General features: G+C 35.8%; 1 protein-coding gene across 1 annotated transcript in view; it reads left to right on the top strand.

Moving 5' to 3' along the window:
* Nucleotides 1-18,986, top strand: part of CWC27 (CWC27 spliceosome associated cyclophilin) — a 101,061-nt gene that overhangs the window by 55,877 nt on the left and 26,198 nt on the right. Inside the window, exon 11 of the mRNA XM_082075608.1 lies at nt 15,403-15,500. Within this exon, the coding sequence (XP_081931734.1) occupies nt 15,403-15,500 (98 nt within the window). The remainder of the gene's footprint in view (nt 1-15,402; nt 15,501-18,986) is intronic.

The following is an 18,986-nucleotide window of genomic DNA, read 5'->3' on the forward strand; positions in this document are numbered from 1 at the left end:
GCAACTCATCTGGACTAAGAATAATCTGCATTACTTTATAAAGCATAAAACGTGTTAAAAATGTTGATAGTTTATGAAGAACGTTATGTACAATGTTGATAGTCTGTAAGGTATAATATGTAGTATATTATTTAAGCAATAGTAAAGCAGTTGCATTATTCAGAAGATTGCAGTTGCATTATTCAGAAGATTTTTTTTGTTAAGTACTGTGTTTACATGTGATAAAAATATTACTTTACTTATGTAGTAAAATGTTTATATTTGACACATAAGTGCCCTCTACAGCACTGGTCAAATTACTGTCAGTGGTGGCATCGTTATAAGACATTGTTATTACAAGGCATGGTTATCACTATCTTGCATTAGTAAATGCAAAAATATTATCTATGTCAGCTTAAATATAACGTTTGGGCAACTGTTTTGTAATAAATTGGACTAGTAAGGACAAAAACTTGACTGAAACCTATAAAGATGAAAATTGCAGGGTACTTGATTGAAGCAGTTGTACGTGGGATAAAATGCATGTCAACATACACTTGTCTTACAGGTGCTCAAATATAAACTTAATTTTACTTGCATGCCTACTGTTAGTTGTTTGGAATTGTTTCAGCCTCAACATTTGAAGTCTATGTAATACACAATAGTCGTGCAAAAATTTCTTTAGCATTTTTTTCATTTTGAGATACAGATATAATAAGTTAAACTGCACTTTGAATAGTGCAGTGGCGTTACTTACTTGTAAAGCAAGGGTGCAGGATTGGAGGCTGTACTTATAAATAATAAACTTGGTTAATTGTGTCAATCTGTTATCTATGTGTTATGGCTACTAGAATAAAAAATAATCTTGAGCATCATAAAATAGATTTGATACTAATAATATTAATTATTAATCAATGACCTGCTTTGCTCTTTAAATCAGAATAAATGTTTTCAGTTGTATCTGGGGATGAGAGGATCATCCAACTTGGATTTTATTACATCATACTATTCGGGTCCAGTTTGAGATCTACTGCAAAAATAAAAAACCTTTTTGTATTTGACTTGAGTTTCTGCTACTTGCTTCAGCTTAATTTAAAAATACTTTTTATTCGATCTAAAGAGGCCTAAAAATGTTTTTTCTGGCTCACATGCTTAATTGATGTACAGATGTGGGATAATAATGTAAGAGGCATTTTGGAGCCATTCTTTCTTCATGTGAGAAGGCAGTGGGAAAGGGAAAGAGATTAGAGATGGAGCTACTTCATAAGAAAGCGAAAACCATCTGGGGTAAGGAGCAGATCAGCTCAAATATTCTGCTGTAAAATAACCTAGAGCTCAGATTGTACTTCTTAATAGTGTAAGGGTTTTTTTTCCTGTAAAATATTTTTATAAATTAACTTATAACTTGGAGTTAAATGACCTTACATTTTGTTCTTTGTAGACTTCACAGATTTCAATAGTTGCTGTAGGAACTTTAATTTGCTGAATTCTTTTTTAGCAGTCTTACTGTGAAGCTAACGTGTTGACTTTTGTGACTAATTTTATAGTTGAAATAAAAAATCAGATGCACAGCATATACTGAACACACCGAAATACATACTTGATCCCACTGTGGGAAGCTGGGGAAGTTTTTCTGATTGTGCATACATCAGTGTAATTAATTATTCAGGCATTTGCTGGATAACTATGTCAGCTGTGGCTTAACAATCGTGTGTTAACTGTTCAATATGTAAGATGTTCACACAGGTCCTAAATACTAAGTCAGGCTTTGATTATATTTCAAAAACCATCTAGTGATTATTAAACTCCTTCTTTTAACTGTGCATGCGTTACATAAAAATTAAAACCTTTTTTTTCCTTCTCTTTTACCTTTACATATCTCACAGTTGTTGCTTTCAAAGTTATACCAAGCTTTTTCATAAAAAAAGAGGATAATGTTTTTAGAGCAGTGGAAAAGCTTACTTGCCCTCCATTCATGACCAGAAAAATGACAAGTCGCTTTCTCTGAGGAATATTTTTACATAAGAGATGTTTAATGAAAAAATGAAGAGATATATATATTTGTGTACCTTTAGACATGGACCTCTCCAATGTGGAATATATCACTCCACGCTTGTTTGCTATTAAGCCAAAGTAATAATGTCAGTTTTTTAGAAGTCATAATTGATTTAAGAATAAACTGTGCTGGATTAGATCAAAGATCCATTTAGCCAAATATCCTGTCTCTGACAGTGGCCAGAAGCAGGGTAGTTCTAAGATAGTACTGGGGAACATTTCCTGTTTGCAGCAATCTCAAGTGTAAGGCCTGTTTAGTCAGAAGGTTCATTTGGCTTGTTGAGTTTCATGTATTTTTCTTCCAATTTATTACTAAACAGTTGCCCAAACGTTATATTTAAGCTGACATAGGTAATATTTTTGCATTTACTAATGCAAGATAGTGATAACCATGCCTTGTAATAACAATGTGAATAGACCTAGCTGCTTTGAACCTATTTATGCTTTTGGTCTTTATGATGTTGTGTGGCAATATATTCCTCAGTTTAATTGTAAGCAGTGTGGACAATATTTCCTTTTATTTGTTTTAAATCTGCTGTCTTGTGGTTTCATTTTACACTCCTAAGTCCTTGTCATCTGAAAAATAGTGAATTACACCTGTAGCTTACATTGTGTTGAAGACATTTCTGTCCCACATTTGTTTGAATATCATTTTCAGGATCGTTCAAATCTCTGTTGGATTCTGATTTGCCTTCCTTACAAAATGCCCATATCCATTCTCTCTAATCACATCCTGTCTCTGATGCCTGGATTCTGAATTGTGAACAAACTTTGGAAGTGGTGAGACATGGGGAATCTTTTCTTTCACTTCATCAAGCTAGAGGGAATTGATGACCCATTCTCATTGAAATCCCAGCTGAAAGTGGTCTCGTGCTCCTGTCAGCATGTTTAGATAGAGGGAATCATAAAAATATTAAGGCAGGGGGTTCTTAAAAGGTCCTCTTAACCACCCTTTTGTTCTGATACAGAAGCAGTTTTGACTGAGTTATGTTGCTTGACTGGTGAGTGAGCTACATAGGTTTTCCAGAGATAGAGAATTATTACTTGGCTTATTGTGAATGCATTGTACAGTGCAACTCTGAAGATCAGTTCATTGTGTTGCTGTAGTTACTGTGTATGCCTGTGTTTTCTGCCTTAAATGGGAAAAAGGAAACAAGGAGAATGATGCTGCTACCAACACATCTCATGCAGCCTCTACCTAGCACTCTCTTCAGGAGCCCCTCATACCTGGACAAGAAGTATGATGTAAGCCAGATAAAGTGTTCTGACAGTGCAACTCGTGGCTTTTGACTCCCTGAGAGTCCTGCATCCCTCACCAGTCACATCATGCACACGTGGTCCCTTCATGTGACAAAGAAGGGCTGGGGAAAGACAGTGCTCCAGCTAGGGGTTTTTTTCTTGCTGCCAGAAAAATTCTTTCCAGTCTGCTTTCTCTTCTCTGGATCAGAGGAGCCCCTAGAAGAAAGGGCAGCCAGGAAGGATCCTCAGGCTGGATGAATCACCCTGTTGGATCCTTTGAGGCTCAAATAGTACTATTGGGAAGAGAAGGTTTTTGTTAGCTTTGAGTGAGGCTCAGTGATTGCTTCTAGAGTTGAAACACTGTGCAAATCAGTCTTTAAACTGACATTAAGTTGATGACATTTTTATGTATATGAAAGCAACTTTATGTAATGTTGAGGTTTTAGAAGAATTAAGTTATTTTGTTTCTATTCAGAGAACTGCTCATTTTGAGTCTTAGTAAAAAAGAGAATCTATACTTGCTTGTGGAGGAATACAATAGGTAGATTGAGTAGAATGTGTAGCTGATTCTTGAGACAATTTGGCAATGATCCTGCAAACACCTCAGCACATGCTTGACTTCAAGCTTTTTTTTACATTATTCAAACTACTAACTACTGTGGGCTCAGAGTTCTCAGTTGCAGTAGCAGAGCATTTGAATATGATTTGTTTGCCTAAAATATGCATTATATAGCAACTGCAGAGCAGACTCAGTTGGGAATAATGTCGCCTTTGGTAACAGGGAAGGATGCTAAAATCTAGAAGTATCTAGGTCAGCTATCTCTATGAAACATTTTTGGCAAGATTTTATGTTTTTTAATCTGGCTTTTCAGTATAATTACAAATCAAGTAAAGTCGACTATTTGTTTTATTTAAGGCTGCTGCAATGACAGAATTTACTATCTTATATGGACAGGTGATATGGCAGGTCAGAAAAGTATTCTGTATGTCTGTGGTGGCTACATTTTACAGTGTCTGATAGGTTTTTATGGAAGCCATTTGGTGATCTCATCAACAACAAGTTTATTGTTTCATTACTATCAGATTCAGTGTGTTTGTGATTAAATCAGCAAAATGGAGAACATGAAGGGAGTGCTGTTCACTTTGCAATCATTTCCATCTGTTATAAATTTTTATCAGATGTTGGGAAACAGCAGGCCAAACTCAGAGCAAGTGTTTTATCCAGTTTCCAAGAACAGTGATATGTAACTGGCATATATTGTGTTCTTAGTTTAATCTGTCCATTTGGATATTTTAAATGTCCTATGGTATACCAGTATTAATAGAGTATATGGAAAGCTATTTCTGTAATTCCTCACATTATTTTATTTTGAAGGCTCTGATGCTAATACAAAGGTTTTGGTACTTCGTAATCATTAGCACTGATGATGCTTTTTGTAAAATCGAGAGTCAGAGTGAGACTTAGAGAGGAAAGTCTCCATTAGGCATATGCTCTGTTCTGAGTGTCTTTGCCTCCATTGATGATGTAGGAATCTGAAAGTGGAATTGGCTGGCCAGTGGCCAGTACTACTTGCCACAGAGAAGTGGGAGAAGAATCCATCAGCAATACACATAAGCTGATTTATAACTAGATAGCCCAAAGGAATGAGGTCTTATATTTCTTCTGAAATTAATTTTAGTGTTAGTTGTTCTAAATAGAAGTTCTTTGTTTTCATATAAATATCTGGGATGCTGTTAATAATGCAAAGGTTTTTACTCCATAGAAGTTGTTCTCAAAGGATATGTATGGTCTCATTGGAAGAGTGAAAAATATATTATCTTTTTTTTTTTTTCTAAATTACTGAGGTTCTATTGAGTGTCTTCTTGACTCAGATATTAGAATTCTGCAGTATTTGTGGTTTTCCTACCCTTTTTCATGTTTCCTCTGTCTCATTTTCTTTCTGAAAAGAATAATTCTGGTTTTCTCCATCTTCATGTCAGGGGTAATTTTTCATGGTGGGAATAATCTTTGTCATCCTTTCAGGAGTTTCCTCTATTACTGTGTTGGCCATTTTGACATGGGGTATCCAGTTTTGGGTTTAGTATTCTAAACTGAGCAATATTGGCTGTCTCTTACAGTGTCACTGTAGTACTTAGTGTATTACTCTTAATAAGTGTACATTTTGTGTTACCATTTTGAACAGCTGTGTACTAGTGGAAGTCTTCATTGAGCTATCACTAGTAAAGTCCAGAGGCTTTTCATTAACTCATTCTGTTATTATACTTCAGAGCTGTGTTAAGGCTTGCAAGACTGCAGAGTCTGCTTCAATTTTGTAAGAGGATTTAATCAGAATTTCTGAGAACATGGCTATGGTTGTTTGTTCTGTTCTCCATTGCTGACTTAAAACTGTGAGAAGTCACCATATTTTGTCTAGGCTTGCCTGAGCTGATTTTGAATCTTCTGGAAATGCTACCATCTAGGAAATGTTACCATCATATACCTCACTCAGTTTTTTAAAGTATTTAACTTGAAGTAATAACTTTGCCATATTGAAAGGTAATTGCTTATTCTTGTCTCAGTTTGGGTATTTTTTTTCACCATGTTCTTTGTTTTCAATCCGTTTCTCACCATTTGCTTTCTGTTTTTTAAAAGGCTCATTGTACGTGTTTTTTCAATATCTTAAGCTGTTCACCTTGTTGTCCATTACTCTGTTCATCCACACCTTCTCTAACAAATTGTAATGAAATTACTAGATTAGGGAGACAACATAGAGACTCACCATTCAAGAAGGTGTTTGTTTTATTATTTAAAAATACTCACCAGGAGCTGCTATGAGGATTACTGTGCTTTCCTTGGTCATCCCTTTTGTTCTAAAGGTACAGTGTTTATTACTATCTGGTCATTCGATACAACATTGTTTTTAATGTAAGTTAGTGGAACAGCCATTCTCAAGTTCCTTCCAGAGGATGTACTCCGGAGCTTTATAACACTTTAATTGGTTGATAACTCTTCTGACACATCTGTCTCTGGTTGTGTCTCATCTTTATGTCAAAATTGGATCAGGTTCTTAGAGTGTTATCTTCCTAGCATCTTCTTTTGAGAAAGCTGACACATATCAATCATTTATCTTATCAGGAGTGGTTTTGTTTTACTATATTATTCCCTTTAATCCCATGTGACCTAGTGACCCCATCCTTCTTTCATGTTTTCTTGTTTTAGTTAATCATTTTAGCATTAATACCTTCAGCTGTTTCCTCTTTGAAACTCATCATAGCCCCTTTTATACATCTTCTAACATATGACCTTCTACGATCTATTCTGACAGACCTAGCTTTAGGTTTACAGATACAAAATTATGTTTGGTTTGAATAACCTCTTAAACCTTATTGTTCAGTCACACTGTTTAATTCCTTGCCTTTCTCGTCCCCTTTTTTGAGCTTTGCATCTAATACTTTTATTGTTTTACAGGAAGCATATGTGTTACTTCTAAAGCATTGAGTACTTTTATCTAAGACATTAGAACTTGTTTCACATGGTGAAACCACCCTTCTAAATTTTCAGGATGACTTGGATTTGTTTGGATTCCTCTAAGATAATTAGAACAATATAATACAATGGTCTAGATTTGAAAGTAAGAATAATTAGGGATGATTCAAAGCTGATAGGAATAAAAGTTGAATTGGTTTATTAAAGGAGATTCAGCTAAACTAACCTGTCCTTTGGTCTTTCCTGAGCAAAAGTAACCTTTTTTCTAGGCTAAATATATATGATAAAACTTAGTGTGGATTCATCTGGAGGAAATTATTAAAATGAAGGACAGGGAAATTTAGCACAAGAACTGTGAAATAGGTAAGAAGTTGGTTAAAGAAGAATATAAATTATGTTGAAAGAGCAGCTGTTGTTTTCAATTGAATGTAATAGGATAGTCTTATTCCAGAAAGAAAGAGAGAGAGGGAAATAAAGAGAGAGAGAAAGAAAGAAAAGAGAAAGAAAAGCAGAAGAGAAGAGAAGAGAAGAGAAGAGAAGAGAAAAGAAAAGAAAAGAAAAGAAAAGAAAAGAAAAGAAAAGAAAAGAAAAGAAAAGAAAAGAAAAGAAAAGAAAAGAAAAGAAAAGAAAAGAAAAGAAAAGAAAAGAAAAGAAAAGAAAAGAAAAGAAAAAAAAAAAGAAAAGAAAAGAAAGCAGGCCCAAGTTTGTTAAAAGCAGCTTGTAGATAGTACAAGGTTTGAAAGTAATGTTAATGAGATAGGAATATCCTAATTGGGTGATCTTAAAATGATGAATGATAGAAATAGGATGAAACTTAAGTCTTGTATAGGATCATGCAGTAAGGAGCTAAAACAAGAATTCATGCTGCAAGCCATCATTCAGAAGTGACAATGGAGTAGGAAAACCTTTTAATTACAACAGCAGTTAATGACCAATGTGGTGTGCTATTACAAAAAAGAAACAAGGTAAATGCGTTTTTATCAGGCATTAAGCTATGCATTTGCAATTCAGATGTATATAGATGAGAGACACTGGCAGTCTCCTCCATTTTTTTTGTTTATTTATTTTAGTTTAACAGTGTTGCCTGTCTTACATTAGCCTAAATTAGTTTATTTTACATTGGGAAAATTTAGGTTCTCCTATCTGTTCCAGAATCTGCTGTGAACATAGAAGTACAGATAGTGCATAAAACCAGCCCTAGGCTAAAACTATGATACATGCTTCTATACATGCCCAAATGCATACATCTGCAGCTTCTGGCAGTGTAACTGGTGGCTGAACAATGTAAGCGAAGAAAGTTTGTAGGGAAAGGTAATACCTTTTATTAGGCAAATTGCAAAAGAAAAATAAACCCACTGAAGAAGAGTTCATGTGCCTTGAAACCTGTGAGTTTTTTTTTCCTCTTCATCTGTCTTAGTTACCATAATGAAACATATTGCTTCTCCCTTAATATCTTTCTTCTTCTTGCATAAGTTCATACTTCATGCTCAATCTGCAGGCCCTGCTGTTTTGCTAGGCTTCTCCCAAGGGCGTATAATCATAACATTCTTCATCAGTCTCAGCCTGTGAGAATTCATTGCTTAGTACTGAGACTGCTGATGTACAGTGTAGTTTATAATCCAATATGCATAATTACATTAGAGTGCCAATTATCTGATGCCTTAATTCTGCGATCCACTTATTTACATTCAGGTTTATTGAAATGGAAAGAGAGTAATGGTTACCCATGTAGTCTTTAATAAACATGCCAGTCATATTAGATAGTAGATTTCAGCATTGAAATCTTTTGGGAGTCCTCGATGAAATATATAAATACTGGCTATTGATCCATTTGAAGTCAAAATCAGCATTAATTGTTAGCATTAGCACAGGTGTCTATACAGGGCCCAGCAGCTATATTAAAATATTTCATTTACAAGTTTCCAGTGTCAAGACCTGCTGAATATGTCTTCTGCCATTTTTATACCATCATCTTATTTGAGATATGAATGCCATGTACCGTTTGCAGAAGACAGACAGATGTATGTCTGATTCCTACAGCAAAACCAGCCTGGCAAAAAGACACAGTGCATATTCCAAACCCATAATTTTCATTCTCATTTTTACAGTTGTAAAATTCTTGCAGTGCCAGAGATGAACAGTAATGTAATCCAGACAAAAATAATGAGATTTTTGAATCCTAGAAAAGTCTTAGATCTACATGCCAAATGGGAGAATTTGCTATCCATTCCAAGAACTGTATGTTCTGCAGGTACCCCAAGGGGCAGAAGGGCGAATATCAGAAAAGGCTTCAAAACTGACATTGTAGAGCAGATCTTCCCCTTAATTCTTCTACACATCCTGCAGATCAGTTAGTGGTACAAACATGACATTTTATATTGTTTTATTTCATCATTCGAGTTCTCTATTTGGAAATACTATTTCTATTTTAACTTAGAATCTGAATTCTTGAACAGTATATTATGGATTTTTCTAGAGTATCTAGTAGAAGCTGAAAGCTATCATGCAAATACTGATTCTTCCTCATTATCCCTGATATTATTAAGTTGTCCACTTGTCAGTTCTACAATGACCTTTTGGTATAAATAATGGGTGCTAATGATATAATAGGTATTGAAAACTATCATTAATAAATTTAAGAAAGAGAATATGGAGTGTGCTCTTTACCAAAAGAAAAGTGACTGCCTATAAAGGAAGGGGATTGAATCCAGGACTTCTTTCCAGGCTATTAGCTTATATTATGAAGGGGTAATATTGTACTGCAGCTTCATTTTTATTTTATCTAAACTAAGTTAGCATCATCTATTCTGCTATGAAATGAACACAAGCAATGTTAAAGTACATCACTATTCCTTTTATTTTATTAGGTTGTTAAAGGTGCTTCTCATGTAAAAGTTAAAGTTATGTGACAAACTTGACAGGCTTTCATTATATATAACATTTTAAAGTTACTTTGTAAAATTAATAAGTGTATATATTTTCTTTTCTTGTTCTGACATGTTTACTTGAACAACACTTACTAAATAATGTTACCATTTAAGGATAACCAGTTAGTAATTTTCCTCTGATGCTGATGAATTAGAAGACTGCAAAGCAAATGAACGAAAGTGGCCTTCAAAAAAAATAAAACCGATGTGATTAAAATACTGTAAAAGGAGGAAAGGAAATAACATGCTATGCCATAAAAAATAATCATTTAATCTAATATGCAATACTACAGAAAAAAGCGCTTCCCTGAATTAATTCTTGTTTCAACTACAACATACCTTTTACAAAAACACCAGGTCCAGTGTTGCAAAATAAACCATAACCTTCTGTTGTTCAGTCACTGAATAGCTCCTCCATTGTAAATTCACATTCATCTGAGTGAATCCTCTGACTGTGAGGCTATCTGTATAGTTTTGGCAGCACTTAAGTACTCAAGTTTCAAAATAATGTGGCCTTGTTTAATAATGTTTGTACCAGGACCAGTGAATGACTATGCTAGGGTAACCTCAAGCAGTTCCGGCCCCTCTAGGGGCTTAGGTAGCATTTAGAAGGGGCACAGTGAATACTCTGAATTGTAGTGAAGTTTAGACTGGAGTTGAGATAAATTTGGAGATGCAGGGTAGGCAAAGTTTTCAGGCATTTTCTGATTGACATATAGGCATCAAATGAATTTTAGCATCTATTGAGCTTTATCATTACCAGATGGGGAATATGTAAATTACATTTTTGAATATATGCAACTGACCACCTTTTTCCCTAAATCATAGCTGAATAAGGCACTGTGCCTCTATAGGTGTTATTTGTGTCTGTGTATCATATACATTTTATTAGTTACAGATTTTATATGCTTAAATAAATACGGCCAGTTATGGCTTATATAGATGTGTGCATGAGCATAGAAGTACAAAGAGACGTTTATATGTATGTAGAGAAAGAGAGGTGGTTTTCTGTTTGTGCATAACAAGTATAATCATATGGTCACTTACACCAAAGTCACAATTAGTGTTTATTTCTGTAATCAGTTCTCTTCTGCCAAACTGAAGTTGAATATAAAACTTCTTTTTGAATTAAGAAGTTACTTTGCAAGTTCAGAAGACCCCTTATTACTTACAGCAAGACACCTTCAGTACATAGCACTTAGAAACAGGTTTATTCATTCAACTTATAATATTTGGCTAAATTTCCAGTTGATTTTATTCCTTATTAACTAGGTATTAATTTCTGATTTAAAATACAAAAGAAAACCAAAATGGATTTACTAGAAAGCTGAAACATGGAATAGATGATGTTAAAAATAACTGCAGAAAACCCTACTATTAAGATAAAAGTATATTGAAATATAAAGCTTTAATACTGGTACCACTATAAGCTGAGAGATAGTAGTAAATAAATGCCATAAGTAGGTTTTGCAGGCACTTTAACCAAGCCAAAAAACAACTGAGCTTGAATCCATGAAATGGCTAAAGTACTGAAACACCATACTGTAGCAATACCGTCATGAGTTTTTGGATCTACTTTTGCTCACAGCTCATCAGTTAAGGGCACAGTCTAGCAAGTGTGTGCTTCCTCCCTTGTGGGTTGGATACTTAGTGGCAGAACCAAGATAAGAGATGTTGTTAACCTTTAGTCATGTGTTCAAGCCACCACTCCCATTATATTTCATAGGGATGGAATCTTGATCTGCCAAAATCTACTTGCTTTCAAATATAGTAGGAAGATTATGGTCAGATTGTCAACATCATAGAATCATAGAATGTCCTGAGCTGGAAGAGGCCCACAAGGAGTCCAACTTCTGTCCCTAGATTGGACACCCCCAAAATTCACACCATGTGTCTAAGGGCATTGTCCAGTCTTTTCTAGAACACTTGTCAGGTTTGGAGCTGTGACATCTCCCTGGGGAGCCTGTTCCAGTGCTCCAGCACCCTCTGGGTGAAGAACCTTTTCCTAATATCCAACCTATGTCCTTGCTGCCATTCCTTCAGGTTCTGTCATTGGTCACTAAAGAGAAGAGATCAGCGTCTGCCCCTCCTCTTCCCCTGTAAAGCTGCAGCTGTGATGAGGTCTCCCTTTAGTCTCCTCCAGGCTGAACAAACCAAGTGACTTTAGATGTTCCTCATACAGCTTCCTCTCCAAACCCTTCATCAACTTTGTAGCCCTGTTCTAGACACTCTCCAGCAGCTTTATATCTTTTTATCCTGTTGCACCCAGACCTGCACACAGTGCTCCAGGTGAGGTCGCACCAGTGCAGAGCACAGCTGGCAATGCTGTGCTGGATGCACCCAGGACCCTGGCACCTCTTGGCTGCCAGGACACACTGTTGGCTCATGGTGAACTTGCTGTCGACCAGAGCCCCCAGATCCTTCTCCATGGGGCTGCTTTCCAACCTCTCATCCCCCAGTCTGTATGTACAGCCAGGGTTGCTGTGTCCCAAGTGCAAAATCTGGCACTTGCCCTTGTTGAACTTCGTGCAGTTGGTCATTGCCCAGTTCCCCAATTTGTCCAGATCCCTCTGCAGGGCCTCTCTGCCCTCGAGAGTGTCAGCAGCTCCTCCCAAGCTTAGTATTCCATCGAGTCCTGCATCCGCATCATTTATGAAGACATTGAAGAGTGTTGGCCCCAAGATGGATCCCTGGGGAACCCTGCTAGTGACTGGTCATCAGCCCGATATAACCCCATTTACTAGAACGCTTAAAGCCTGGCTCGTCAGCCAATTGCTCACCCACCGAACTGTGTGTTTATCCAGTTGTGTGCTGGACATCTTGTCCAGGAGGATACTGTGACAGCCAGTCTCTAGGCTTTTAGGGTATTCTGACTTTATAGGACTTGTGACATTAATCTATGAAACAGTCTTAGACTTCTAGTCAAGAAACTTGCAGCTTATGTATTGAAACAATCAATGAAAATAATCTTTTAACTTTGAGATCTGACAAAATACAGGAAGATTTTCCATCAGTATGTCTGATTAGGAAGTCCACATTCAAAAGGATTGTGGAAATACTGCAGGGAGTTCTGAAGCGGACAGAAGTGATTAAAGCCATGAGAACATCCTTTCTTTTAAAAAAGAACTCTTAGAAAAGTATGAATTACTTAGTCTGCTAAAGAGGAGCCTGAATGGTGACCAAGATGACAGTGGAAAGGTGTTTGCTGATCATGTGCTCTAACAGTTTGCTAGGAAAGCTGATGTCTTCACCATGCATTATATCTTTGGGGCATAATGAGATTTCAGCTTGCAGTTGTCTAAGTTCCAGTAGCTCCTAGATTCTGGAGTCCCTGTCAGTCTTCTTAGACTGCTGCACCATCCTGTCAAACTGAGCCACAGTTGAACCAGAAATTCAAAGGCGTTCCTAGACCTGACTTCACTAAATGATTTTATTTGTCTTGAGGAAGTAATCTAAAAATTCTGGAGTTACACAGTTTGTTCTGAAACTGTTTGGCTACATTCTTTTCACTTTTCTCCAGAATGAATATTCTGATTTCAGTCAACTCTGATATGAGTCAGAAAAATGAACAATTTTTTGATGTTGCTGTTTCATTCTAGCTTTAGAGCAGATTTTTGTTTGGTTTATTGTTTTTTTTTCTCATAGTGCTTCTTGCAGCTAAGTCTCCTAGAGATTTTTGGCAGTGCTACTTAGAGAAAAAATATGATCTATAATTCTTATCTTCAGAAACATCCAATATATCGTTTATTATGCATGTGTATACACACACATATACCCAGTTATTTCTTTGCTTAATCTTGAATACGACACAAATGATTGCTACAGTTATGACCATTGTGCTTGGCCCTAGAATAGTATAAGCTTACTGGTAATGTTGTTTGACAGCTGTTATCTTTCAGGATGTTCAAACTTCAGTCAGTAAAAGATACTGAGGGTTATTTAGTTAAGAGATTGTATTAGTTGTAGAAAAATAATTAGGCTAATCTGCTTCAGAAAAAAGATTGAAAGCTGTTGTTTACCTATAAGCTAGTGCTAGCTTGTATTTGGAAAGTTATGGCTTTAATTTACTATAAAATGTAGTTTACTTTCAAAAGCTATAAAAAACCCCTACTGGTAGTAGAAAATTTGGTCCATGTTGTCTAGTGTTAGAAGAGATTTCTGCAAGGTGGAATCCAGCTTGGTACTTAAGTAATTTCACTGAAACATTCTTCACAAACTGTGGAGATGAGGATTTTAAAGAACGAGCTACTTTTCTGTTTTTAAAAATACAAAATTTAGGAAGGAAATACTTTTTAGTTTTGTATGCAACGTTGGCAGTGCCATTTCAGGAAAAGAAATAGCAGTTCCCTGATACTCGTTTATTTTTGATTTGTGCATTTTGGTCCTTCCAAATGGTGGTAAGTAGGCAGGGGAGGAGATTACACCTGCTCTGAAAGTACCTCTTTGTGTTGAGGGAAGCAGGACAGCTTCCAAGCTTCAGGAAGCAGCAGGAATGGGAAGAAGCATGGAACAAGAGCAGGAGGTGAGCCTGCAGCATAGCAGCAAAACCAAGAGAGCAGTGAGACAAGCATGGAGCAGACAGAGCTATGGCTCTCTAGCAACAGAAAGTTTCCAGGGACAGGAGGCAACTGCATAATTGGCAACAAACCAACCGCTAAGTTATATGAAACCTGCATGCAAAGACCTATGCTTCAAAGATGTAGGGGGCAGGTACAGATTGATTTGTAGTCTGCCCTACCTCATCAGTTTGACATTTTCTTGTTTAAAAAAGTCAGTTATTTCTAGTCCTGTTCCAGTAAATCTGGCTTGTGAGTATTGTCTGGCTTTCCTATCAGTCAGTTCTTGTGGCTTCCTCTTCAGCATGCAGGTTTTTTTGATTACTTTTCTCATGAACCTAACTTGGTAAAGTGAGCCGAGGAATAAAAAAATGTAAAACATACATAAGAGCTTTTTTGCATTGAGTAAAGTCAAGCAGTGGTTGCTCAGAGAACTTGTGGAGTCTCCATCTTTGGATATTCAAAACCAGACTGGACAATGTTCTCAGCAACATACCCGTTTTGGTCCTGCTTTGAGCAGAGGAGCTGGACTGGCTGGTCTTCAGAGTTCTTCTCCAACCTGTGGTTCTATGAAGACAGATGTTTCATTTTATATTGGCACAATGACATGCAAATTTCAGTTTCTTTTTTTCTAGTGCTAGCACCTGAGTATTTTTTTGTAGAATTTGTAAAATGAAATGGATTTTCATGTGTGATAATTTTTCCTTTCATACATATCATGCCTTTGTCACTTAACAACTACATTGCCTGTCCACCTAAGAAATCCAGAATGCTAAGATTTATTTCCTCAGTAAACGGAATTTTATAATATGTGTAATATTTATTTGGCAGTGTCTCTGTTTCAAATTCTCTTTGTGTGGTTCTCCTAGTTAAACATTACAATATTAAATTACAAATACACATGAGGGTTCTTTGTTTTATTATTTATGTCCTCAGCATATTTCTAATGGGGTCTTAAAATAAGTTGTCTGTGATGTTCTTTTGTTGTCTCTGCTAATGAAAATATGAACTTTCTTAGGTTCTAATTGATTTTTAAGCCATGTTCCTAGCATCAGTGAGTCAGTACATTCCCTTTGTTTATAACAGAGATTTACTGCCCATTAACTTTGATTCTGTTTCTCCTGAGCGGCTATACATTCCCCAGAAGATTAAATTCTTGTAAATATTTTTCTCTTTGCAGTGAGGAGCTACGGAAAGAAGCACGACAGCTGAAACGTGAACTGCTGGAAGCAAAGCAGAAAAAAGAAGAAACAGCTTTAAAACCCAAAGAAAAGGAAGGTAAGAGTATACTATAGCAGGTGTTGTGCAGATCTCCTGTTAACACTCCAGTTTTGAAGTTTTTAGTAATTTTGTATTTCAGGCGGATGAAAGTGGACATTTCATTGTTGAAATGTAGATCTTTTCCCAAGAAAAGTAGTTTTCCCTAATAATGGTAGTAATGTATCAGTATTTAAATAAATTGTACAGGTAGCATTGATTCTTTCAAACAAAGTAGTATTTGTCCTTCCAAACATTCTTTAGTTACATCTATGTAGTTGGGCAGGAGTCTGGATATGGAATATCATGACATATGATTTAATTATTTGTTGGGGACATACCTGTTCTGAAATCTGACTTGGAAAGTCATCTAGACATTCTGACTTGGAAAAGTACTTAAATGCAGATGGTTAACTTTGAACTCAAAGCTACTAACTTCAGACTTTTATGCATCTTATGACATCAGTGGAATGCAAATGCAGAAAGTCAGTTCCATGTTTATCTTCTATAACCTTAACAAAATGGGATCTTCAGATGCCCACTTCTTTGTCAGACAAATTTTATATTCTGTTTATTTCTAAATGTACATAAATTGCTAAGTTTCGAATAGTACATAAGGTGTGTGTTTTAGTGCAGGTGGATGTAACACCCTTTATTAGCTGAACTAAGAGAAAAAAAGGACTTTTTTAAAGCACTCTGGAGTTGATAGACACATTTCTGGAGTGGATTCTTGGTCCAGTTCACAATACCATAAGAAAACTCCAAGAAAATATAAAATTATTCAGAAAAAATTCCAGATGACACACAATTTAGAAGAGTGGTGAAAAGTATAACATAATTTTTAGAAAAACTCATGGAATCTCTTGAATAACAGGTAAACTTCATAGCAACCAGTTTGGCAAAGTAAAATATATAGTATTTCAAGCTTGTATATGAAATCTGGCACCAAATTTTACAAAGTAGTGGCTCCGAAAATGTTGTAAGAATCATGCTCAATCACTGAATTACTAAAAAATCTCATTGACAAGATAAAGAATGCTGTCACTAGCCATGTGAAAAAAGAACTGCAAGTGTAGAAAAGGTGAAGAGTAGTCCTTATATACATCTATGAAAAATTATATTGAATAGTGCCATGTATGGCAGTTGTAATACCATCACTTAAACGTTATCCCTGTTCTGGTGCCAATTAAGTCAGAGGACTTATTACAGAGTAATTTGAGTAAATTCACCTTTACAGGGACAGAATAAAGCAATTCTTGGGCAACACTCATAGTTACTACTATGGTACAGTTTTGAATTATATATTTTATTCAAGGAGAAAAAGAAGGAAAGGGAGCTTATATACTAGGGTTCTTGTTTTACTTTGTTTGAAATAAATATCAGGTATGATATAAACCTGTTGAAATTCTGTAAGTAACCGGTAATGGTGAAAATAATCTTGAATAGTCTTGGTTTTCCTTTTTGTGATTACTGTCAGAGCACAGGAAGGCGTCTGTTCCAGTTCCTGTTGAGAAATATATATGGCAGGAAATAACCTATTCACTAAGTTCTTGGAGTACTTAACTAAAAATTATAAAAATAAATGGGTTCTAAAACTTAAGACAAAATTAAAAAGACATTAAACGAGATGCAAATAATGAAGGGCAAAATGATTGATGAAAATACAGTAACAGGACACGAATGAGCAAGAAGAGTAGGTTGTCTTTGGCTAAACAAAGAGAAAATAAGCATTATTGCTTGTTTTCACTGTGACTTTAGCATAGCAGTCTACTTCGATCGCATGGTTTCATGTGATCAGTGACATACAAGGAAGCGCTCAGGTACAGAACAAGCAAACTAGAGACTACTTAGATAATATAAGTGAATATATAGTGAATGTATCAGGGCTTCAGCATAACAGTTTTGCTCCTGTCTCATAGGCTAATCCTGTTTTCATTGGGTAATGTTAAAGTAGCCAAAGTTTTCTTGTCTTTTTTTAATTTCAGCCTTATAACTAGGGGTGACCAAAAGACACAGAAGTGATCCAGAGCTAACTGCCTACATTTTTAAAATCACAGAATCACAGAATGTCAGGGATTGGAAGGGACCTCGAAGGATCATCCAGTCCAATCCCCCTGACAGAGCAGGAACACCTAGATGAGGTTACACAGGAACGTGTCCAGGGGCATTTTGAATGTCCCCAGAGAATGAGACTCCACAACCTGCCTGGGCAGCCTATTCCAGTGTCTGTCACCATCACTGAGAAGTTTCTTCTCATATTTAAGTAGAACCTCCTATGTTCCAGTTTGTACCCGTCTACAATTATGACAAAGCTTTTCTTTTCATAACAGTTTGTGTGGAGCTAAAAGGAGTTTTCTAAAGGTTCCCTTTTTCACTCCCATTTTTCTCTAAGGTCTGTTGTAACATTTCGGATCTGCAACATCAGCTTTGAAGAAGATACAGATTAAAATTTAGAATATATTTCAGAAATATTAAGTAGCAGCTTGTGACTGCTAACCTAATAATACTGCTGTCCTGTAGCAATGTTGGGTACGGCACGATTTAGTTGATCAGAGGCCTCTGAACTGTCTTAATAATTGTGAAAACACTTAGAGTTGCAAATGTTTGTAAGTTTTTATAAAATTAGCATGGTGTTGTATCTTAAACTTCACTTTGGTCTGTGTAACCTCACCTCGCTATATTGTACTTTATGGTTACTGTGTTACGCATTTTGAAACAGGACTGTGTACACTGGATCTTATGACTGTTGGAAAAACATTATTAGGAAACTATGAATTTACTAATAATCAAGAAACAAAAGTAAATGTCACTACATACTAGATTCTAATACAGGAAGTACTAGATTGGGGAAGAGAAGAAAATGTGTGGAAAAAGTAATTGAAAATAAATTCAGAGTCATGTTGAGATGTTAAAAGGTTATTCCCGTAGTATTAAAGGAAAAATAATTTCACACACAAACTTATAAAATAGAGAAATTGGGAAAGCCACAAATTTCAGATTTGTACTAGAAAACAAATTGAACACTTGTATTATTGTACTTGGTTCCACGTATTGTACCACCAAAAAAAGATATTGAACAACTGAATACAAACGGCCAAAAAAACCCACAAAAAACAAACAAACAAACAAAAGCACACCAAAACCAAACAAAAACCCCAAAGCAAACAAACAAAACCACACACACACACATGAAACAAAACAAAACCCACCACCCACCACAAAACCTGAACTGATTTATTAGAAGATACTTAAAGATACATCTAATTTAGTTAAGGAGTGGGATGGAAGCATGGAATCTTAACTATTAAAGATGGTAAGTGAAAGGAAGGATACCTTCACTATGAAAAAGCCATTTACAACTGAAGAATTACAGAATAGCCTTTAGAAACACATTAGTTTGAATATAATGAAATCTAACTGAAGTAAAACAGTGCTGTACCTGAGCAAGTAATTTTGCCTCAAAGTTAAAGGCATTTATTATACCTCACTTAGTTCACTTAGTCATTT

This window comes from Streptopelia decaocto, assembly GCF_964273445.1.
Source record: "Streptopelia decaocto genome assembly, chromosome: Z".
NCBI lineage: Eukaryota > Metazoa > Chordata > Aves > Columbiformes > Columbidae > Streptopelia > Streptopelia decaocto.